At 40.0% G+C, this 26,010-nt stretch overlaps 1 protein-coding gene across 1 annotated transcript in view; it reads right to left on the reverse strand.

Annotated features, from left to right (window-relative positions):
• Positions 1 to 26,010, reverse strand: part of LOC110343887 (histone deacetylase complex subunit SAP130-like) — a gene marked incomplete at its 5' end in the record, with an annotated part of 53,641 nt that overhangs the window by 14,746 nt on the left and 12,885 nt on the right. Inside the window, 1 exon segment of the mRNA XM_087198316.1 lies at positions 2,554 to 2,912. Within this exon segment, the coding sequence (XP_087054442.1) occupies positions 2,554 to 2,912 (359 nt within the window).

Genomic DNA, 26,010 nt, shown 5'->3' on the forward strand with positions numbered 1-26,010 from the left:
TGATATCAACTCCATGGCCTCCTGCTGCTAAGGCCAAACACCTCATCTTCACCATCTGATCTTTAATTGTCACGGTAGTGACCCCACACCTATGACCCCAGGACTCTGGGAGGCTATGGGAAGAGGATTGCAAGTTTGAGCCTAGTCTAGGCAATTTAGTTAGATCCACTCTGAAACAAAGAGCTAGGGATATCGCTCACCCTCAGTTCAATCTCCAGCAGGGCCAAAACAAAACAGCCCCCACAAACTCTCGGCTGCAACTTAAAAACATATGAAGGGGCTGGGGTGTAGCTCAGTGGTGGGATGCTGCCTAGCACACAGAAGGCCTTGGGTTTGAAGAACAGCACTGGGAGAAAAAAATCCAGAATCCACCTACCTCCTAGCATGTCTGCGGCTACCACCCTAGCCAGGCCTGTTCCTACAGGTAGTGCAACAGGCTCAAGACAAGCCTCCCAGCTTCCATCTTTGCTCTCACAGCAGCCAGAGTGCTGTGGTTATAGCCTAACCAAGCTCCTGGCATTCCTCTGCTCAAGAGGAGTAGCTTCCCACTGCCCCAGTGCAGCCTGAGTCCTACACAGTGAGGCCTGTGAGTACTGACCTCAGCTCTGACCATGTCCTCTGCTAACTCCGAGCATACCAGGCACACTCTAATCACAAGGCATTTGCACTTGCTGCTCTCTAGGCCTGGAATGCTCCTTTCCCAGACAGCCTCAGGGCCAGCGCTTCATCCTTCCTGACTCTACTCCAATGTCATTTCCTCCATGAGACCCTTAGTACCCTTTTTTGATAGTTTCAGCCTCAAACCTAACTTTTCCTATACAATATTTTTTTTTGAGAATTCAACACCTAAATAAGTAAACCTACATGCATGCATGTGCATGTGAGTGTGCACACACCTAATAACTGTTTTATTATTTTACTATTTGTCTCCCTTGCTAGAAAGTAATCTCTGAGGGTGGGGAGATGCACTTATTTACACAAGGCTGTACCATCAGTGTGAGAACAATTTCTGGGGTAGAGGTAAGATTACTGTCAGCTTCCTGGCACATACAGGTAAGGGGGACTTTAATCCAAAATTAATTTACAAAACAACAAAATAAAATCTCTGAAGTTACTTGATTTTCACAAACTGGAAGTTTATAGTTGAAGGGAAAGAGAAAAGAGGTAATGACTAGTTTTAGGATTTGACTAGTCAGATAAAAGTTTATCAAGAGAATTTTTTTTTTTGGTACCAGGGATCAAACTCAGGACCTTGTGCTCTCGAGGCAGGCTCGGGTACCACTGAGCCAAATTCCCAGTCCCAAAAGAGTATTTTAAAACCAGGAATCTTACTTTGCCATACAAGAAAACATACAGAAATTGTACAAAAATTTGAAAAGGAACAAAATGCAAATCTTATCTTTATAACCCCCCCCCAATTTTAGTATGTTACAAAAATCTAAATTTAGCATTGTGGTGCAAGCCTGTAATCCCAGCACTCAGTAGGCTGAGGCAGGAGGATCACTGTGAGTTTACGGCCAGCCTGAACTGTATAGCTAGACCTTGTCTCAAAAAACCAAAACCAAAACCAAAACTGCATGTCACTTGTTTTGCCAATACTGGGGATTTTTGGTTTTCGGTTTTTTTCGGCACCAGGGATTGAACTCAGGTCCTTGCATTTGCATAGCAGGAGCCCAAACCACTGAGCTAAATCCCTGGCCCCCAATACTGGGTTTTGCAGTGGCATTTTCATACATGCATGTAACATACTTCTCTTTTTTTTTTTTTTTTTTTTTGGTACTGGGAATTGAACTTGGGACCTTGCACTTGCGAGGCAGGTGGCAGAACCACTGAGCTAAGTCCCTGGCCCTGCATGGTTGGATCACAGCACCCTCAACAGTTCCTAACCCTCCTGGCCCTCTCACCCTCTCTCTCTCTAATAATCTCCCTTGTAGCTTCAAGTCTTATTTTTTTTTGTAGATCTCCACAGTGTAAATAAACAGAACTTAGCTATGATCATATCTTGACTCCTTGTCAAGGCAATATTCTTCCTCCCCTTTTTCCCTCCTTCCCTCTCTTATTTGGGTGCTAGTAGGGACTGAACCCAGGGCCTTCACACTGAGCTACATTCCCGGCCCTTTTTATTAGCTTTTACATTTTGAGAAAGGGTCTTGCTAAGTCACTACACTGTCCAGGGTGGGCTTGAACTTGTGATCTTCCTGCCTCAGCCTCTCACATGCAGGGTTACAGGTGTGTGTCACCAGGCCTGGCTGTAATATTTTCTCAATGAATACAAGGAATCTATATTAAAAGATACACACGGGGAACTATTACTCTCATGACTTTAGTTAGACATTAAAATTAATGACAAAAAGGCAACCAAAATGGTCTTTGTGTTTAAAAGGAGTGCCTTCCATTTACTCAAAACAAATGAAACACAACATTTAAAGCCGGGCACCACAGTCATACGTCCTGGTTTGTGGCCACATAAAAAAGAGGTAAACTCTAGAGTGCAGTGTTAGGAAGCAGGAAAGAAGTAACTGTCAAGGGAGAGTATTCTGTGAATGAACTTACCGGAAACTGGCCTCATGATGTCCATTGGCTCTACTTCCTCTTTCACTTTGATCTCAGGTATAGGGGGGCCTACGACAGAGGAGAGGCTGCCACTCACAGTGGCTGTTGGTAGTGGTGCAGCTGCAATAGTCGTGATGGGTGGAGTGATGGGGACAGCTCCAGGAATGGTTGAGAGAGCAACGGCTGGCTGGGATGGGGGACTAGCTGCGGCAATCATGGTTGGAAGGGTTGGAGGTGGCTGCTGGGCAGTGGGAGGGACAGCAATGGTAGGCTGATCATTATTTTGATTGGATACGGTCTCCATGGACACAGTGACCGGAGAGGCCATAGACACGTGGATTTCAGATTTAGGTTTGGCACTGAAACATAAAAGCAAAGGACATAAATCACCTTAGCCTGTAACATCTTGGAGGATGGGTATTTGCCTCATTCTTTTTGTACAGCATACATACAGCATAACTGACACTATTCTTTGATTCTAAACTTCGTGGTAACTTTTAAAGGTAAGTAAGGTATTTATTCATTTATGGTGCTGGGTGCTAAACCCAGGGCCTTGTGCATCCTAAGGACTGCTCTATCTCTGAGCTACACATCTAGTCTGGAATTCATGTTTTTAAAACATCCTATGTAATCCCATCCTGTCATGTTTTTATAAGCAGTAATTCAATTAATTTAGAAAACAACATTTTAAAAAAATCATTCGAAGTCATATCATTGTACATGAACTACCAATTTTCATGAATGCATTATTTCCTCCAGATTTTACTATTTATGTTGTCTTTGTAGTTTTTTCCTTTTAAGCTACAGTTGTATTCATATATAGTTTCTTATGAATCTATTTCTTATAGATGAGAAAATACATACAAGTGGCAAAGTTTTAAAGGGTACAAAGAAATACAAATTGAAAATTAAATTTTCTTTCTACACCCAGCTGTCTACCAAGGGACCACTCTTACAACTTTCTAGAGATACTAGGCAGGTTAAATAGCTACAGATACATTATCAAAAATGTGTGCCCTAGGTTTTTTTTTGGTACCAGGGATCGAACTCAGGACTTTGTGCTTAGGAGTCAGGCGCGGTGCCACCAAGCTAAATCCCCAGCCTTGTATGCCCTAGTTTTTCAATTTTATAAGAATTTATTAAGTTCTCTTAAGTCAAAGTATTTATAAAAATTACTTTAAGTGGTAAAACACTTCACTAAATAGACATAATGCTTCACCTTTATTACTATTGCCAAAAATTGAGGTATTCAAAACCAATACAACATTCCTCAAATTGAAGGTTAAAATTGGATATCTATAAGCAAAGAAATGATCATCAACCTAAACTTCATGTTGAACATGAAAATCTACTCAAAGTGGATCACAGATCTAAATATAAAAATAATTATAGCTGGGTGTGGTGGCACACGCCTGTAATCCCAGCACTCAGGAGGCTGAGGCAGGAGGAGTGCCATGAAGTCAAGGCCAACTTGGGCTACATAGTGAGTTCAAGGCCAGCCTGAGCTACACAGCCAGACCTTGTCTCAAAAACCATTAAAAAAAAAGACATTTAGAAAAAAATACAAAAGAAAATTAGGATTAGGTGAAGAGTTCTTAGAATAATTAAAAAATATAATTGATAAAAAAAATGATGTTTGCTGGGCGTGGTGGTGTATGCCTGTAGTCCCAGCACCTGGGATGCTGAGGCAGGATTGCTGTGAGCTCAAGGCCAGCCTAGTTGAACTAATAGCAAGACCCTCTTTCAAAAACCAAAACCAAAACAAAACAAAAAAGATAAATTTGGCTTTATAAAAATTTTAAAAATTTTTGCTTTGTTAAAGACAATTACAAGAAATTGAAAAACAGTCACAGATGGGAAGGAAATATTTACAATGTATATAAGATGTCACGTGTAAATAAAATGAGCTAGTCACACAAGGACAGACACTGTGTACTTCCAATTCCATGACGTCCCTAGAGTGGTCACATTCGTAGAATGGAAGAGCAGAGCAGTGGTTGGCAAGGGCTAAGGACTGAGGAGGAAGGAGAGTGAGTATTGAATGGGCAGAAAGTTTCAGTTTGCAAAGATGAGAAAGATCTAGAGATCTGTTATACAGCAATATGAATATATTTAACACTGAAGTGTTCATTCAATAAAAAAGTATCAGAAATAGGAGCAAAGAAGAAACAGGACTTCTGGGGAGATGGCAGAGTGGTGAGCAGCAGAGAAAGTGCTTTTCCAAGATGTGGTGTCCTTACACTGGAATATAGCAGTGAGAGGAGGAAGAGGAGGAGGTAAGCGGGACCCCAAGACCCAGGAAGGATCTGAGGTGAGAATTGAAGTCTACAGGGAGAGTGAAGAGAGAGACTTTAATGAAGAGGAGGGAGGTACCAAGCAGCTCTCTCCAAGACCCTGGACTCTCCTCGAGGGAAGGATGGGCCAAAACCGCAGACTGCACAGTGACTACTGATGACCCCAGAGGCCTCCGTGGAGAAGGAGCAGTGGATGACCCATGTTCAGACCTCCCCCAGGAGACAGTGATTGGCTGGTAGCCATCTTGGAGAGGGGCCCACTAAGCTCGGAACTCAGAACAGCTGCAGGCAGACTCCATCTAGTGGCTTCCAGTGTCTTGGTACGGGTACTGAGTTCAAGTCAACAGGAGGTTAGGGACCAGAGTTCAAGCCAGTAGGAGACACAGACTGTTGTAGGCTCAAAGAATCCAGTTCCATCCTCATAGCCCGAAACCAGCCTGAACTTCAGAGGAACTAAAGGGGCAGGCTGGCTGGGATTATCCAATTTGTCTCTGGACTCTGTTTGCCCACATTGCCTAACAGTGACAGCAGAGACACACCTTGAATTGGACATTTTTGGATTTTTAAAAATCTTTTTATTTGTTTTTCCTCCTTTCTAGTTCTTGTTTTGTTTAGTTTTTTTCTTGATTATTTGAACACAGTTTGTTTCTTGTTGTTGTTCTGTTCTTTTTATTTTTTCCTTTTCTCTTTCCCACCTGTCTTCTTCACCAGTTTCCTAAAGTTTATCCTCCAGCCTTGCATCTGACCTCTTTCTCTTCCTTTATTTCTGTCTTTTACTCCCTTACCCACCTTTTTTGGGGGGTACCAGGGATTGAACTCGAGTCCTTGCGCAGCAGGCAGCGAATTCCTTACCCCTTTTAAATAATCTCTCCGAAGGGTAAAAAAGCCATATTAAGGGCTACAATTTGTTATTTCCTAGCCTGTATTTGATGCTATTGTTCTTGCTGATTGTACTACTTTAGCTAAGGTTACAAAATTGTGCTAATCAGTTGTTCCTCCTGGTATACCAAGACTGAGATTGTCCAAGGGTCTTTAAAAAAAAACAAAAAACAGGGCCAGGGATTTAGCTCAGCAGTACCAGTGCCTGCCTCCAGTTTCTTTCCCCTGCAAGATCCCGAGTTCGATCCCTGGTACCAAACCAAACCAAACCAAACCAAACTAAACCAAAAATCCTACAGGCCAGTGCCAAAGTACTGGCAGCTGAGCCACGTACGCAAAAACTTCTCAACCACAGTAAACTGAAGAGGTAGGATGCTGCAACATACTCAAAACCCAAAAGCTAGCTACACCTGGAAGACACTTCTGAGAAGTTAAGTAATTTCCTAAGGATTCTGAATACTGGCAATAAAGCTACTCGCCATAAGCAATTTACAAGCATCAACTCAGGAATCAAACTTTAAAAAAATAGAAAATGAGAAGACATTTAAACAAGATGCAACCCCCACAGACTTTCAGCCCACCAAAGGCAAACCCTGGGGGAGAAATAAAATGGAACAAACCAAAAGCCACCCATCTGGACTCTCTGAAGTGGTAACAGCAGAAGTAACAAAGCAGATGAGCGAGGCTCTAGAAAAAAATCAACACAGAAATAATTTCCCAGATTAACTACAGAGATAGTGATCAGAATGAAATATACAGATAAGAAAATAATAGAGTTCAGGAATGTGATGGAAGCGAATGTCTAGCATAAGAAAGAAATGGAATCCATGAAACAGATTCAAACAGATATCCAGGAGATTAAAAATTCCCCTGAAAGTATATGTAGCAGAGATGAGCCAGTATGAGGACAGAATATCAGGTATAGAAGACAGGATGCAGTTAGTGATCAGGAAAAGAAACATTTCTTAAAAATAGCAAGGGACCATGAGAAATCAATCCAGCAGCTGCTAGATGATGCAAAGAAGAAGTACATAAGACTGAAGTCAATGAAAAAGCAGGAGATAGTGCAAATGACATAAAAAAACTGTTCTCAGAAGTAATAGCAGAAAATTTCCCAAACAGGGAAAAATAATTTGACATACAGATAAGTGAGGCATATAGGACTCCAATTAGCCATGATCAAAAAAATCTTCCCCAAGGCATATAATAGTCAAGATTCCAGAAATTAACACAAGGTCAGAATATTAAAAGCTGTAAGAGAAAAGAAACAAATCACCTATAAAGGAAAGCCCATCAGAATCACAGTAGACTTCTCAACACAAACTCTCAAGTCAAGGAGAATTTGAAGTATTTCAAGCCCTAAAGGAAAACAACCTCTAACTCAGATTGATGTACCCTGCAAAACTATCCTTCAAAATTGATGGAGAAATAAGATATTTCCATGACAAAGAACACTTGAAGAAATTCATGACCACCAACCCAATACTCCAAAGTGTTCTGAAGGATATTCTAAAAAGAAACAATAAGGATTACAACTCCATGAACCCCAACAGAAGGAATCCATTAGGTAAGGCAAGAAATTAAACAGAAAAGGAAAGTAGGAAGCCAAAAGCAGGAAAATAACATGACAGAGATAATAGATATCAGTTATAATCATCAACATTAATGGTCTCAATTCACCAATCAAAAGAAACTGACTGGCAGAATGCATAAAGAAGCAAGATCCAAAATATACTGCATATAAGAAACACTTTTAATTGAAAACAAATTCAGACGGGGTGATGGGAGGGGGGAAGGGGAAAGGAAAGAAGGGAAAGGAAAAATTATGAGAAAAGAAAAAATGGAAATGAAGTCTTTGTAAATAGGGAAGCGTGGAGGGGGTGGAGGGTGCACAGGCAATGGGGAAAAAATAAGAACCAAGATACATCATGTACAGGTACAAGCACCCAATAACAAATGTAAATGTATTGTATACCTAAAATGTACCAATAAAAGAACTTAAGAATTTAAAAAAACCAAAAAAACAAACAAAAAAACAAATTCAGACTGAAAGTTAAGGGATGGAAAACTATTCCACGTGAAAGGAAAATGGAAAAAAGCAGGGATAGTAGCTATTTTACTTGCAGACAAAGTGGATGTCAAGCCAAGAGTGATTAAGAGAGACAAAGAAAGGGCCAGGGATGTAGCTCAGTGGTGCCGTGCCTGCCTGGCAAGCACAAGGTCCTGGGTTCAATTCCTGATACCACAAAAAACAAAAAAAACAAACAAACAAAAAACAGAGAGAGAGACAAAGAATGTCACTATATCCTGGTAAAGGGAACAATCAAAGAGGAAGCGATAACGATCCTAAATATATATGCACCAAATAGCATACTCAACTATACAAAACAAATATTAACAGACATGAAAAATCATATAAGCAGTAATACAGTTGTCATGGGGAACCTCAGTACTCCACTGTCACATATAGACAGATCAACTAGACAAAAAAATCAACAATGAAATATTAAGAATTGAACCAAACTTTTGAACAGAGTGCTCCACCCCACAACATCAGAATATACATTTTTCTCAGATGCACATGGGACTTACTCCAAAACAGACCATATACTGGCTCATAGGACATGCTCAAGTAAATACAAAGGAAATGATTTTATCCCATGCATATCATCAGACTACAGTGCAATGAAATTGGAAATCAACAGCAAAAGAAACCACAGGGATTTCATAAACACATGGAAATTAAATAACATCCTCCTGAACAACCAATTGGTCACAGAATTACAGAAGAAATCAGACAATTTCTACAATTATATGATAATGACAATACAACATACTGGGACTTATGGGATGCAGTGAAAGCAGTCCTATGAGGGAAATTTATAGTGGAGAATTCTCATATCAGGAAAACAAAGCGAGCTCAAACAACCTAATGTTGAACCTCAAGCTTCTAGAAAAAGAAGAGCAAGTCAAGCCCAAAGCTCACACGAGGGAGAAAATTATAAAAACTGGAACAGAAATTAAGGCAATGGAGACTAAGAAAACAATACAAAGAATAACTGAAGAGTTGGCTCTTGGAAAGATTAAATAAAATTTACAAATCCTTATCAAAACCTTATCAAAAGAAGGAAAGGACTCAAATCCATGCAATTAGGAACAAAAAGGGAGAAATCACAATAGATCCTGCAGAGATCCAGAAGATCAATACCTACTTTGAGAAACTGTATTTTGATAAGATGGAAAATACAGAAGAAATAGACAGAGTCCTAGATACTGATGAATTACCAAAACTGAATCAAGATATAGAAATTCTAAATAAACCAATATCAGCCAAAGAAATTGAATATGTAATTTAAAAACCAGCAACAAAGAAAAGCCCTGGCCCTGATGGATTCACTGCTGAATTCTACAAGAAATTTAGAGACCTAATGCTGCTACTCCTCAAATTCTTTAATGAAATTGAAAGGGAAGCAATACTCCCAAATTCATTCCTTGAAGCAAGCATTACCCTGATTCCAAAACCAGAGAAAGATCCAACCAAAAAGGAGAATTACAAGCCAATCTCCCTAACGAAGGCAGATGCAAAAATCCTTAATAAGATACTGGCAAACAGAGTGCAGCAAATCATCAAGAAGGTTATACACCATGACCAAGTAGGTAGGATTCATCCCAGGGATACAGGGATGGTTCAACATACACAAATCAATAAATGTAATACACTGTATTAACAGAGCCAAGGACAGAAACTATATGATCCTCTCAATAGATGCAGAAAAAGCATTTGATAAGGTCCAACACCTATTCATGATAAAATCCTACAGAAAATTGGTATAGATGGTCTTTATCTTAATCTGATAAAAGCCATCTACAACAAACCCACAGCCAACATCATATTAAATGGACAAAAACCGAATGCTTTCACTCTAAAATCAGGAACAAGACAAGGATGTCCACTATCACCACTTTTGTTCAATATAGTTCTGGAAACATTAGCCAGAGCAATTAGACAAGAGAAAGAAATAAAGGGAATAAGGACAGGAAAGGAAGAAGTTAAATTATCATTATTTGCAGATGACATGATACCCTACATAGAAGACCCCAAAAACTCTACCAAAAGACTTCTAGATTTGATAACCAAATTCAGTGGTGTAGTTGGATACAAAGTCAACACCCAAAATTCAATAGCTTTCCTGTACACAAATAACAGACTCATGGAGAGAGAAATTAGAGAAACAATCCCTTTCACAATACCATCCAAAAATATGAAATAGCTAGAAATCAATCTAATGAAGGAAGTAGAAGACCTCTATATTGAAAACTACAGTACTCTGAAAAAGGAGATTGAAGATATCAAAAAGTGGAAAGATACTTGTTCTTGGATAGGAAGAACCAATGTAGTGAAAATGGCCATACCTCCAAAATTGTACAGATTCAATGCAATCCCAATCAAAATCTCAACAGAGTATCTCACAGAATTAGAAAAAACAATCCTAAAATTCATTTGGAAACAGAAGAGACTCAGAATAGCAAAGGTAATTCTGGGCAACAAACGCAAGGCAGGGGGTATCAGAATTCCTGACCTGAAATTATACTATAAAGCTACTGTGATAAAAATAGTGCGGTTAAAAAAAAAAACCCAAAAACAACATCATGTTACTAGCAAAAGAACAGACTTGAGGATCAATGGAACAGACTAGAAGATGCAGAAAAGACTCTAAACAAGGCTGGGGATTTAACTCAGTGGGTATGTACCTACCTCGCAAGCACAAGGTCCTGAGTTCAATCCCTGCTACTGCAAAAAAAAAAAGCCCCAACAAAACAAAAGAAAAAACCTCTAAATGCACTCAGCCACCTTATCTTTGACAAAGGAGCCAAACACCTTCACTGGAAGAAAGATAGCCTCTTTAATAAATGGTGCTGGAAAAACTGGCTTTCCACATGCCAAAGATTGAAACTAGACCCACATCTTTCACCACGCACTAACCTGAAATCACAATGGATCAAAGATCTAAATATTAAAACAGAAACGCTAAAACTGCTGGAAGAGAGAATAGGTAGAACACTTGAGGACATGGGCACAGGTAAAGACTTCATGAACAAAAACCAGACTACATAGGAAATACTACAAAGAATCAACAACTGGGATCACATTTTATTAAAAAGCTTTTGCACAACAAGAGAAACCATCAACAAAGTGAAGAGACAACCCACAGAGTGGGAAAATATTTTCACCAGCTATTCAGATAAAGGACTATATTGGGCTGGGGACTTAGCTCAGAGGCTCCACTGCCTGCCTCGCAAGCGCAAGGTCCCAAGTTCAATCGCTGGTACCAAAAAAAAAAAAGAAAGAAAGAAAGTCAGATAAAGGACTATTATCTAGAATATATAAAGAACTAAAAGAACTCATATCCCTGAAAATTTTTTAATCCCTCAAATTTAAAGATCCAGTGTAAAAACAGGCATCCGAAATAAAGACACTTCTCAGATAGAAAAAATTAGAAATGACAAATAAATATATGAAAAAATGTTCAACATCACTGATCATTTGAGAGATGCAAATTAAAACAATGCTGAGATTCCATCTCACTCCAGAAAGAATGACTGCTATCAAGAAATCAATCAATAACAAATACTGGAGGGGCTATGGGGGAAAAAGAATCCTTCTCCACTGCTGGTGGGAGTATAGACTGGTTTAACCACTGTGGAAATCAGTGTGGAGATTTCTAAAAAAACTAAAACTAGAGGTTCCATCTGACCCAGCTATACCTCCTCTTGGTATCTTCCCCCTAAAATTAAAAGCATCGTATCACATATCATAGTTTATGATATAAACATCATACCATGTTTACAGCAGCACAGTTATAGCTAAATCTTGGAAACACCCCAAATGTCCATCAACTGACAAGTGGATAAAGAAGATGTGTTTTTTTTTTATACAATGGAGTACTACCATGCTATAAAGAAGGATGAGCTTCAGACATTTATAGCTAAATGGATGGACCTTCAGACCATATTCTTAAGTGAAATAAACTGGACACACATGTTCAAATACCACATTGATTCTCTGGTGTGAGAAACTGAATGTGGAAATAAGGACTGAGATGTACAATGGATGTTGGGAAATGGGAAGAAAGTGTTCAAATGGGAAGGGGAGCAAGGGAGAAGGGAGGGAGAAAGGAAAGAAGGGACAAGAAAAAAAGTGAAAATGGAAGGAAAAAATGGAAACAAAGCTTTTTGTACATAGGGAGGGGGCCTGAGGGAGGGAACGGGACAAAATGAAATAAAATTTATTAAATAAATAAATTTAATGAAAAGTCAAACAGTAGTCTGTCCAAAAAGCTTAAAGGAAAAGCTGAGGAATGAAATATCCACAGGGACTTGAAAACACTGACATACTTCTGGCCATTGAGGAAGGGCCATAACAATATGTCCAGAGCGGTGCATGTGGCCAGGAAGGATGGATGCTATTTTGCCTAGACTGTTCTCAAACTCATGGGCTTAAGTAATCTTCCTGCCTCAGCCTCTCCAGTAGCTAGGACTACAGGCATGCAACACCATGCCTGGCAAAGGCAGAATGTAGAGAATGGGCTTTTAGAAAAGGCATTAAAGAAACTACTACAACTACAATAGATAGCAATAGAATAAATTAATTTTCAGAACTGTCACATTATATACTGTTTAAAATGTCCAGTTTTCAACAAAAAATTATGTAAAGAAACAAAGTATGGTCCATACATGGGAAAAAGCAGTAACAGTCATGAGGAAGCAAACATGTTACACAAAGAATTTAAATCACCTATTTAAAAATATGTTCCAAGAACTACAGTAGAAAGAACTAAGTCTAAAGAACTAAAGGAAAGTATGAAAATGGTGTCTTAGCAAATTGAGAATATCAGTAAGAGAGAGAAATTATAAAAAGGATCAAATAGAAATTCTGGAGTTGAAAAGTGAAGCCTAAATGCTGAAAGGAAAGAAGTACCTGAATGGCTCAACTGCCTATCCGCAGGTACAAGAAAGTAAGCTTGGGGCCGGGGAGTTAGCTCAGTGGTTTTGTCGCCTGCTGCACAAGTGCAAGGACCCACGTTCGATCCCTGGTACCAAAAAAAAAAAAAGATATAAGAAAGTAAGCTTGAAGACAGGTCAAGTGAGATTATCCAGTATAGGAAACAAAAATGAAATTGTAAGGAAAAATGAAGATTCTCTGGGAATTGTAAATTTACATTATATAGGTTGAAGAGTGTGGTAACTTTTTGAAAAATAATGATCTCCTAAACACCCCTCCCCCCTTCATTTTTGTGATGCCTGGGATCAAATCCAGGGCCTCCAAGCCAAATCCCTAACTCCTCTAAGTCTGAGGAAAAACATTAATCCAAATGTTTAACAAACTCCATGTAGGATAAACTGAAAGAAATCCACGCCTGGTCACATCATAATTAAATTGCCAAAACGCAGCACAAAGTACTTTAAAATCTTTTTCTTTTTTGGGGGGTGGGGGTGGTATTGGTATTGAACCTAAGGCCTTCATACTGAGCTATTTCCTCAGTCCCATCCAGACCTGTCTTGGGCTTCAGGGGTTTGCTGGCAGTCTTCAGCGTTCTGTGTCATCATCCTAAACTCTGCCTTCATTCAAATCTGTGTCCTAACTATCCATTTTTATAGTAATACTGGTAAATTCGATTAGAGGCCCATTCTGCTCCAGTATCACCTCATTTAACTAATATATCTGCAATGACCTTATTTCCAACTAAGGTCATATTCTGAATTATTGGGGATTAAGACTTCAATAAAGGAAGAGGGCACAGTTCAAACTGTAATAAGGCCGTTTCCATGACTAACAGGACATGTTTGATCTCACTTCTATATAATGTTCTTTATGGGTTTTTTTTTTCTTTTGCTCCCCCCCATTTCTATCCTTATGCCCTATACTGCTTGCTACAGTTTTTTTTTTTTTCTTTTTTGGTACTGGAGATTGAACTCTAGACTTTGTGCTTGCGAGGCAGGGGCAGAAACACTGAGCTAAATCCCCGCCTCTTGCTAGTTTTAATGTTGCCTTCATTCTGTGGTACCATCTAGTTAACTCGCTATCTCTGTTTTGCTATTTACTCTGGTAGTCTTTGCATTTCATCCTTGTGTTTTCTTCAGAGACCGTGTGGTTATTTGATTAAGTTGTTTAAATTTATGGTGGAATGTTTTTTAAAAAATATTACCTGTCCTCTGTGAGTGCTTTAGGGAAGTCATGATACTTTGTTGCGCTTTCTCCACACTTTAATTTGGGGGGGGGGGGTGGGCGCAGGTACCAGGGATCAAACTCCGGACCTTGCGCTTGTGAGGCAGGCACTGGAACCACTGAGCTAAATAAATCCCCGGCTCACCCTACACTTGAGTTATCTTCATATAAAATATTCTATTATTACTCATCAATGAGTAAGCTGGGCTATTCCTAAAAATAGCCATTTATCTGAGACTTCTTTTACCTGGGTACCAGAGGGGATCTTCCTCCTTCACCTAGTTCTTTTTCACAATCCAAATTGACTATTGCATGCAAGGCTATTCTGAGTGCTGGTGTGGGGAAGATTGTGCCGATCTCCACAACTTCTAAGAACCATACTAAACCCAAGAGTTTACAAACAACCCCTCTTCACCTGCTGTTACTTACAGGGATAGACATGTATATTTCATGGCATGCTCTTCACCTTTAGAAACTAGATTATGATCTAGTACTTTAAAAACAAGTCGACATTACTGTGTTTAAAATGCATTTCATTTAAAAATGTATTATCAGGGCCAGGGATTTAGCTCAGTGGTTTTGCCTCCTGCTGCGCAACCGCAAGGACCACAGTTCAATCCCCGGTACCAAAAAAAAAAAAAAAGTATTATCAGGGGCTGGGGATTTAGCTCAGTGGTTACGCTGCCTACCCTCATAAGCAGAAGGTCCTGAGTTCGATCCCCAGTACCAAAAAAATAAAAATAAGTAAAAATGTGTTATCTAGAGCTAGAGTTATCATTCTGTGGTAGAACACTTGTATGTACAAGGCCATGCGTTCAGTCCCAAGCACCACCAAAAAACACCAAACCAAAAAATAGCATCAAATGTTGGTAAGAATGTGGGGAAAAGTGGGAGGCATATTTCATGACGATGTAATGCGTTCTGTGGCCAGAAACCATAATTTAAATTGCACATTTGCTTTGACCCAGCAATCCTATTTCCAGAAATACACCTCAGAGAAATGTCTGCATAGGAGCTCATTGATACAGGAACAAAGAGATTTATGACAGTATTATTACAGTGATAAAAGGAAATAACTGAAGCATTCATTTGACAAAGACTAATTATGGCATCAACACACCTAGTAACAACTCTTAGTACCGAAATACAGTCTCCTTTTGTCCTGTTTCATTTTCTTGACCTCTGGAGATGGTATGTCCTAAGGTGTGGACCTTGCACCACTTCTATTCTCTATTTATACTGTCTTCCGCTCTTGTAGCTCTGAAGAACATGTATGTGTTTACAATTCCCATATCTGTATCACCAGCATGGACTGCTACCTTCAATTCTACAACCTCAGAGTTTCATACTCAACCTTATATTTGACATCTTCATCTATGTGTCTAGCCACTTGGATATTACAAGGTAAAAGGTTTAACACCAAGCTCATGATTTTTCCCTACTACTCACAGCAGTTTCTTCCTTTTAGAATAGACAATACCATTCTCCAGTTGCTTGGGCAAAATCTCGGAGATATCCTTGACTCCTCCCTTTCTCTCCACTTCATCAGAACATGGTCAGCTGTACTTAAAAACATATCCAGAATCTACACTGGGAATGGTAGCACACACCTGTAATCCCAGGATCTGGGAAGCTGAGGCAGAAGGATTGTAAATTCCAGTCCCACCTGGGCAATTTAGCGAGACCCTGTCTAAAATATAAAAGCACAGGGATGTAGCTGAATGAGAAGACCTTGTGTTCATCCCCAGGACAGCAAACAACAAACAAACAAACACCCAAACCCAGTATCCAAAACCCAAATACTTAGGAATTTTATTACCTCCAGGCTGGGTGTGGTGGTGCCCGCTTATAATCCCAGCACTCAGGAGGCTGAGGCAGGAGGATTGCCATGAGTTTGAGGTCAGCTTGCAGTTACATAGCGAGTTCAAGGCTAGTCTGGGCTAGTCTGAACTACAAGGTGAAATCTTATCTCAAAACACCAAAAAAAAAAAAATTTATTGTCTCCATTTTCTCCAAGCCACTAAGCTATGGTTCTATCATTTGGCCTCTCCCTGTTGCCAACCCTGACCTCTTGCAACTTCAAATTACAATAGCTACAGCAATCCTCTAAAAGATATGTTAAGGGTCTGGGGATTTAGCTCAGTGATTCTGGTGCCTGCCTCGCAAGCACAAGGTCCCAAGTTCGATCCCTAGTACCAAAAGAATAAATAAACAAAAAATATGTTAAGTCATGTCACTCCTGTGCCTTAACCATCTAATTGCTCTCTTACTCAAAATAAAATCCAAGGCTTTGGGATGGCCTACAAGCTTCCATATAACTTAGCTTTCAATTATCTGTAAAACATCTTCTATGATTCTCCCTTGTTCTAGGCTGATCTTCCATGCTGTTCCTGTGGATTCCTAATGTGCAGGCAGTTGACACTTCGCATAATGCCAGTATGTATGGATTTTGTAATATACATATAAACTTAGCTGTTGTGTTATTTTCTCTCATTGCTGAGACAAAATACCCGATTCCTAAAGTTAAATGGGAAAGGGTTTATTTAGCTTACAGTTTGTAGAGGTTTCAGTCCATAATCAGCTGGCTCCAAGGCAGGGTGACACATGGCAGAGGGCATCACAGGGGAGAAACAGTTCATGATGCCCACATGGTAGGGAAAGCAAAAGGACCTTAATTAACAGTGTCTTTCTGTCTCTTTCATGTTATTCAGACTACTTAGGACGGGTAGCACTCCACCCTTAATCCCAGTGCCCTTGGGCTTACCCCATCATGAATCAATCACATACTCTAGTCAGACACCTAGAAAAAGCATGAGGCTTTGGGGGTACAGCTAAACACAAGCCATAACAGTTGTAGTACACCAGTCCCTCAACAACACTGATCCGTAGCCACCATATGACACGCGAAAAAAAAATATGGTGAATGTTTAAATAAAAAAATGTATTACAGAAAGATACATTGCCATCACTCTACCACGAAATCCACCCTACCCCCGCCCCCGCCCTTTGAACACTTATTCCATCATACATGCCACTTTCTGAAGCGGTTCTGGAAGTCCTCTTTTGTGAAAGTCTTTAAAAGGTATAACTGAAAATATGGTGAATGTTGCTGCTGAGAGCCATCCAATTGAAAGGTAGGCTGGAAAAAATATGGTGTGTCCTCATTTACCTTTCTCACTGGCACTGTGGCACTTCTGGCTCATCCCCAAAGTCAAAATAACCATGAAAGGGAAATGTTATGAAGACACTCATAAAAAAGAACTTCCAAAACTGCTTCAGAAAGTGGCAAGAAGGATGGCATATGTGTGTTCAAATGGAGAGCACTTTGAGGGGAATTAATGGCAACGTGTCTTTTATGGTAATTATGTGTTCTTTTAAACAATGTAGGCTGGGATTTAGCTCAGTAGTTCCACCTCCTGCCTCGCAAGCACAAGGTCCTGAGTTCAATCCCCAGTACCAAAAAAAAAAAGTAAACATTCACTGGATTTTGCGACCACACCTCATATACTAACCATAACTGCATGAAGCACAAACTTTGTGGCTAGCTATACAGTTCCAACTAACAGCCAGAAATCATGCTCAGGGACAAATCCTATCACTTCTTCAAATGTCTCATGGTGACTGGTTACTACACACCTGAATAATAGTTTAGGAGGGCAGAAAAGTGTGTAGCTGTGCTGTTCTGGTTTCTCAGTGATAAATCTATGTAAAATTTTACAGAAAATGAAACAATGAAATAAAGAACTAGCAAAAAAAGGATGAAAATGCACCCCAAAACCCCAAAAATGATAATACTGGAAGTGAAGCTGGATATGAATAAAGATTTAAAAATGGTACAGCAAGAAGAGAGATGAAACCTAGGCTTATACATACAATGGCATGGGTCATACTGAAACAGTTCCATGATCATAAAAAAGAATGGAAAGTAGTTTTAATAACACCTTTTGGATTAAAATTGCACTGGGAACAGAAATTAAGTTAGGGCAAAAATAGGAATACTTTGGAGAGAATTTTTTTTTTTTGTACCAGGGATCAAACTCAGGACCTTGCACTTTCGAGGCAGGCAGCGGAACCAATGAGCTAAATCCCCAGCCCTGGAGAGAATGATTTTTTTTTTTGGTACTGAGGATCAAACTCGGGTCCTTGCGCTTGCACAGCAGGCGGCGAAACCGCTGAGCTAAATCCCTGGACCCAAGGAGAGAATAATTTTTAAAAAATCATAATCATTCAAGGTAAGTTAGTTGACATGTTGCAAGGAAAGTAAAGAGATATCTTTCTACTCTGAGTAAAGGCTGACTTCATCAAGTTAGTATGAAATAACTGATCTTAAAAGTTAACTGCTAAAGTTGCTTCTGTGAAATCTGCACCAAGTCCAAGCAGCTGTAAAGACAAGCAGTTCTGATGTAAAAGATGAAGTCCCTTGAGGTGATGTTAACAAAATTCCTCTCAGGAAAGAACTCTTGGAGATACTTCACAACACTGAAAATGCAATAGATAAAAGGCTAGAAATGGATCCAAGTTTGGAAATAAGTGTAACAACTGAATGTCAAGGCTTTAGAAAGCTTGGAATTCTTGCTCTGGATCAGGTTATACCATGAGAAGAAGGCAAGCACCATCCTAACCATTCTTGAGTTTCTAACATTTTAAATTACACTGCAGTAAGTAAATACTGGTTTCATTATTTTTTCATTTTCTTACATATTACAACAAAGAGTAAGACAGTTTTAGTATTTTTACAAAAGTTTTTGAAGGTCACAATCATTGTAATTTTTCCCACTGATAAGGTCACTGTGCAGTTCAGCTTGCATCGTTATTTTTATTTCCTGCACTAACATGCAAAGCAACAAATGTGTACATACCTGATATGGCTTGTGTCTAGATGTCCTCCTAAAGCCCCATGGGAATGAGGTGGGGCTTTTTTGGAGGTGGCTGGATCTGGAGTGTGTGACACTAGAATTGATTCATGGTGCAATACTAGACTCAAGAGCACTAGGATTAAGGGTGTTAAGTGCTACCCACTCTAAATCATCTGGATAAAATAGAAGGGGCAGGAAGATGCTATTAAGGTACCTTGTTGCTTTGCTACATCCTGTTTGCCATGAACTGCTGCCCCTCTGCCATGTGCCACTCTACCTTGGAGCCAGCTGATTATGGACTGAAAACTCTACAAACTCTGAGCTAAATAAACCCTTTCCCTTTAACTTTCAGTGTTGGGTATTTTGTCTCCATAAGGAGAGAAAAGTAATTAAGACAGTACCCCTACATCTGATAGTGATCAGATAACTCATGATCAGATAACTGCTCCTTGTCCCACAAAGAGGCATTGGGGGAAATGAGCAAGTAAAAAGTTTGAAAAGAGAGGTAAGGTGCAAGAGGAGAAAGCAAGCTATAGAAGTGGAACACAAGTTAAAGATGGTCTGAAAGGCAGAGAAGGAAAAAAGAACAGAGAAAGAGGCACAAAAAGGTCAATTAAAATTATCGCTAAAGGGTGAAAATTGGAAAAGATGAAAAACAGAGACTACAAAGCCATCTGAAGTGTTATGCCTAGATCTGTGGTTAGTTCTTGGGGTTTGCACTTCACTGTGAAATGGTCCCTGCACTTTCCTCTGCCTGACAGATACGTCCTGACTTCTAGGAGCATGTGGCATATTCCTTTATGCTCTTTAAATCTCTGCCCAGAGAAGCTTTTCTGTACACCATCACTTTCTCTCCTCTTTTTTTTTTTTTTTTTTTTGGTATTGGGGATTGAATTTGGGACCTTGCACTTGCGAGGCAGGAGGCAGCACCACTGAGCTACATCTCCAGGCCCCCGCCCCCTTTTTGAGACAAAGTCACACTATGTAGTTTAGGCCGGTCCTGAACTCACTATGTATCCCAGTGTGGCCTCGAACTCAGCGATCCTCCTGAATGCTGGGATTACTCCCTTCACCTTTTATTCTCTTTACACTATTTCTTTTCATCATACATTCCTTGTTAAACCCACTCTATAGAGTAATGGAGACTTTGTACCATCTTAGTCACTGCAGTATTTCCCCAGATCCTAAAATGATGTGTATCTTCCCTGGCACAAACATGGCATTCATAATGTTTCTCCCTAAACAAAGTTTTATGAAGAAATAGATCTATTATTAAGTAAAAATATAGGATTTAACCTAATTAGCAAGGTTCCTTTTAAAAGAATTTATTAAACTACTGGTGCAGTGGTGCACACCTCTGATCTCAGCTATTCAGGAGTCTGAGGTGGGAGAACTGCTTGAGCCTAGTAGCTCAAGACCAGATTGGGGAACACTGTGAGACCCATTGCAAAAACAAAATAAAAAGACAATCTATCTAATGTGTATATAGAAAAAGATGCGCAAAGATACTCAAAATTGTCACCAATCAGTATCATTCTGAGGGGTGGGACCAACAAGGTAGGTAGAGAACACAACAATGATTTTGAATATATATCACCTCTTGTGATTGTTAACTATTGTGTCAGTCTGGGTAAGAAAGGCCCAACTGATCCCAACTGACTGGCTTAGCATAGCTCTGGGTGTGTCTAAGGGATTTATTGAAGAAGGAAGACCCACCTTGGGTGTGAGTGGCACCAACCAATAGGCCTGTCTCCTGGGTTGTGGGGGGCCTTGCCCCCCCCCTCAGCTAGAACTCTTGAGTGCCTTTTACGGGCATATCCGGGCCTGCTGCAAATCTACCCGGCAACAAGGAAGTAGCCCCAGTACCCTCCTCTTGCTCCTCCCCTCTAGCCCTACGGTATATATGTTGTAGCAGCTTCCTCAATAAACGAGACTTGATCAGAAACCTGTCTTGTCTCCATCTCTCGTGTCCCCTGTCCTTTTTCATTCTCACTCCCCCTCTAGGGTCTCCATTGACTTACCCGCGGGCCGGGACACTGGGTTCCAGAACCAACCCTTTGTCTTCCTGATATGGACCTGCTCTGACACTATACTGAGCTCTAGGCTTTTGAATTCCTACTGGATCTTTTGGAACTCCAGTGCTCAAACAGCCCTTTTGCACTCTTCCAGACCCGACTGTGTGTGTGGCCATTGTAAGCCTAAAATTATAAATTCATATAGGACCTGGGATTTAGCTCAGTGGCAGTCCTATTATGTTGCTAGACTGGTCTCAAAGTCCTGGGCTCAACCGATCCCACCTCAGATTCAGTAATAAATGGGTGTAGAGGCATACACTAACATAACCACCTTTTCTTTTTCTTTTTTTTTTGGTCCCGGGGATCGAACTTGGGACCTTGTGCTTGCAAGGCAGGCAGCAGAACCACTGAGCTAAATCCCCGGCCCACCAGAGTTTTGTTTTGTTTTTGTTTTTGTTTTTTTGGTACTGTGATCGAACTCAGGTCCTTCCACTTGCGATGCAGGTGGCAGAACCACTGAGCTAAATCCCCGGCCCCTATATCCACCTTTTCATACTGTATTTTTATATCATCTGATTATTTTTCCAAAATAACATTACTTTTGGAATTAAATTATGAATAAAGAAAAACCATGTATTACCCGTTGTTATGATGCCATTTTTGACAGCAGTAACGACTGAGTATGAGTTTCAGGGAGGATCTACATTAAGCGCATCAACTTGTTTAAATACACAAGAATTCTATGAGGCAGGTGTTGTTAAATACACTCACTTTTAATCCCAGCACTCAGGAGGCTGAGGCAGGAGGATTGCCATGAGCTTGAGGTCAGCCTAAACTACACAGCAAGATTCTATCTCAAAAACATTACAAAAAAAAAGAAAAGAAAAGAAAAGAGAAAACAAAATGTAAATACACTCACTTTATAAATGATGCAAATGGAAATCAGAGAGGTGGAGAAATGTTTTCAGGTCATAAAGTCAGAAAAGGCATATAAAAAGGCGCACCCAGAAAAATTACGTGAAATTGGGCACTAGACTTTCCTCCAAAATGTGTAACATAAAGTAAGACTGGTTAAAAACACTTAGGTGCTCACCCTGCAGGCCCAGGTGACCCGGACATACTCCGAATAGAGCTCTCCATTCGAGGACTAGCCACTTCAGGAGGCTGAGGAGGAATGAGGGTTTTCCAAACTGCCATTCTAAAAGAGACAAACCCAGAAAATAGCAGCCCAAGGGTATGAGAAACACATTTGCCAGGCAAACCTATGGCAAAATAAAAGCAATATATTGACAAGGTACTTTGTAAATAAATTTTTATTATATCAAATAACAGAGGACATTATTGAATGAGCCAAATAATACCAAAAGGCTTTTTGGGGGGTAGGGGATATCAAACTCAGGACCTTGCACTTTTGAGGCAGGCAGCAGAACCACTGAGCTAAATCCCCAGCCCAAAAAGGCTTTTAACAAAATGTAACAAGCTCAGGTCCCTTTGCCTTTCCTACTGGCTTTCTGCTATCTCTCTTCAGGAAGAAATCACTGTAAGTCTTTTAGCTGGTGCTTCTAGCATGCCACACCTCTTTTCTACCAAATGTTATAATTATAACTTGTACCAACTTCTGACAGTTATTATGTCTAAGTGTTGCCATAAACCAAAAGCAAGTTCTTAGAAGCCAAGTGGAAAAAAATTATCAAAGAATTACTGATCAACTGTGTCATGCAGCAGAAGTCACATAAGGCACTGACTGAGATTTACCACTGGGTTTAGCAATGTGGACAGCGCCAGTGATCTTGATATGTGTAGTCTGAATACAGTGTGCAGAACAAATGCCAGGTGAGAATGGTTTGAGAAAATGGCAAGACCAGAATATGCCACTTTCTAGTGCCTACATTAGGGTGCTAACACTTCAGAAATGGTCACAGAGATGCTATGTCCCCCGATAAAAGACTAAATCACCCAACTAAGTAGTCTTCCCACAGAAGCAAAACCAAAAAGTAAAGTGTATCTAACCCATTGTTTAGATTCAGGTAACAATTTACAAAGAATGCAAAGGATAAGAGAACAAGAGAAACCACACTGGAGTAGAGTCAGCTGAAATGAATTCCCTGTGAGTACCCTGTAAACCTATCCCTAGCTCCTGTGAATGTGACCTTACTTGAAAACAGTGCTTTTGTAAGCACAATTATGTGAAGAATTTTAAGATACAATGAAAAAAAAAAGAGAGACGATCACTCTGGAATTAGGGTATTTCTCAAATAAAGTGAATGGTAGGAAGGTCATGTGAATGTAGGGGCAGAGGTTGCAGTGCAATGTTGCTAGCCCAGGAATGTGAGGGACTGCTAACAGCCACTAGAAGCTACAGAAAAGATATGGACAGTTTTTCCTTAAGTTGTTAGGAGAAGCCAACCCTGCAACACCTTGATTTCAGGCTTCTAGCTACCAGAACTGTAATTTGGCCAGGCGTGGTGGCACACATCTATAATCTCAGCACTCCGGAGGCTGGGGCAGGAGGACTGCACAGGGTTCAAGGCCAGCCTGAGTCACACAGCAACACTGTGTCTCAAAAAACCCAAAAGGAACTGTAATTAATAAATTTCTGTTGTTTTAAGCCAAAAAATTTATGGTAATTTGTTATAGCAGCACTAGGAAATTTATACAGTGGTGAAGGCTGCTGAGAAAATCCAGAGGTAGGGTTAAGGAAACCAAGTTTCTATAATAAATAAATTGCAAGAAAAAGCCTGTATACTAAAATAGTCTTAAGGGTCACACAAACTAATCACGTTGTAGGCACATCATGAAAGTACGAACTGATTCAGGGCTCTGGGTGTGGCAGAGCATCTGCCTAACAAGTTCTGCACACTCAGCTTCATCAGAAAACAAAAATTAAAAAAATAAATAAATAAATAAAAATAAAAGATTACCTAAAAACTTCAAGTAAATTCACCAAGAAAAAACTGGATTTGATTAAATAATAGAGAAAGAACAAAACTTGTGACAACTGCGACCACTGTAAATTTATATACTGACTGGATATTCATGTTTTTCTTCTTGTTGACAGTGGTACTGAGGATCAAACCCAGGGGCTTTCTACCTCTGAGCTATATCCCCAACCCTTTTTATTTTTTATCTGAGATAAAGTCTTGCTAAGTTGCCCAGGCTGGGCTCAAACTTGTGATCCTCCAGCCTCAGCTTCCTGAGTACCTGGGATTACCAGCATGTACTACTACAAATGGCTTATTAAGGATTTTTTTAAAATAAGTATGTATCTCTCAATAGATGCCTGGTGAGATATATACAAATAAAATGATGTTCGCGACTTACTTCCAAATAATACAGGAGAAGGTGGCGATTAGGCACATGCATAAACAAAACTGGCCATGAATTGCTAAGCTGATAACTAATGCTGAGGGATGGATATGTATTCATACATTCAAAGTTTATTATGTTTAACTTTTCATAAGACCAACCCTCCTTCCATCAGCAATAAAATAATACCAAAACAACAACAATAAGTTTACAAAGCTGTGAGCAGTGGTGCAGGTGTGTAATCCCAGTACTCTGGAAGACTGAAGCAGGAGGATTGCAAGTTCAATCTCAGTGTGGGTTTTTGAGACCCTGTTTCAAAATTAAAATAAAAAAGGGCTGGGAATGCAGCTCAGTGTGAAAGCCCAAAGATACATGACTATAAACTCTGAAATAAACACACTCAAATAACCAGATTGGTGAGGATGAAGAAGTGATGTTGGATAGTGTCAATGAATGTAATCACTCGGAAAGGCCACCTGCACTATCTACTAGAGACGAACATCAGCACATCCACAGCCTAACCAACTCTCCTCAGGAGGTAACGCAAATACATTTGTGTATGAATCAGAACTCTTCCTCACAATCCTGAGTTTGATCCAAAACAAAAACAAAAGCAAAAACAAAATAAACATGAATCAGAACTCTTGTACAAAAATGTTCACGACAGCATTATACACAAAAACGTGAAAACAACCCAGATATCTGTGGATAAACTATGGTACTGTTATACAATGGTATTTTATACATCAAGAGAAAAATTACAATTACATGCACTGAAGTTGGGCATGGTGACACACACCTATAATCCCAGCACTCAGGAGGCCAGCCTGGGCTACATAGTGAGAACCTGTTTCAAAAAGTGGACATACTACACAAAACCGAGTGAAAGACTTCAGATTACATGAAAAATACGTAATACTGTACATGATTCTATTTATGGGGTCAGAACTTAAAAAGACTGTTAGTTACTTCTGAGAAAAGGTGCCAGCTAAATGCCACAGCAGTCAGACACTGCCAGATCATCAGGGTGTTTATGTATTATCTGGCCACTTCCTATATACTTCCATGAAAATACTGAAACAAATACTAGCAGAAGAACTGGAGAGAGCAAATATCATCAACTTTATTTTCTTTGCTAAGAGGAGTTAAAAATGGGGCTGGTGGGGAATAGATGATGGAGCAACACAGGATCAATAGGATATTTTTAAGACAGAAGAAATGACATGTCCAGATTGGGGTGGAGGTGCTCAGTGGCAGAACACTTGCTTAGAATGTCTGACTCTCTGGGCTTGATCTCCAGGCCTGGGAGTGGAAAGGATAGCACAGAGGTTGAATATAAGTGAATGATCCTCTAGAAAAACAACAAAACCAGATGCTGTAGGAAGAGTGAAGAGCTCCCTCTACAGCAGTGATGGTAAACCTTTTATTTAGAGACGAGTGCCTAAACTGCGAACCCAGACCTACTTATTTATCACAAAGTGCCAACACTGCAATTAAACCTGAATACTGAAGTTTTAGTTTAGAAAAAAACAACTCATACAACTTGTGATGTCACTGCAGAGAGGGCTCTGTATGCCCGTTGAAGCACTTGTGCCACAGGTTTGCCACCATGACTCTAGAGCATTACTCAGGCACTCTGAAGGGGAGCCCAGAGAGCTCTCTCTAGAGCAGCACAAGGCAACAGTGCTGGCAGGGAAGAAGTGAGAGCTGCAGTCTGTGGGAGCTCCCCTTTGATCACTTCCATTTTCTCAACAAAGTAAGAATCAAGTCCATTAGCTAACAGTGAAGGTGGGCAAGGCCTGGAGGCTCTGAGAGGAGAAACAGAATAGCTGTCCTAAGAGGATGGTGCAGGAAAACATACTCTTGTGGGCCCACTACAA

This window comes from Heterocephalus glaber, unplaced genomic scaffold (assembly GCF_053883595.1).
Source record: "Heterocephalus glaber isolate CG9 unplaced genomic scaffold, H.glaber_assembly_v1.0 deba00000347, whole genome shotgun sequence".
NCBI classification, from domain to species: Eukaryota; Metazoa; Chordata; class Mammalia; order Rodentia; family Bathyergidae; genus Heterocephalus; species Heterocephalus glaber.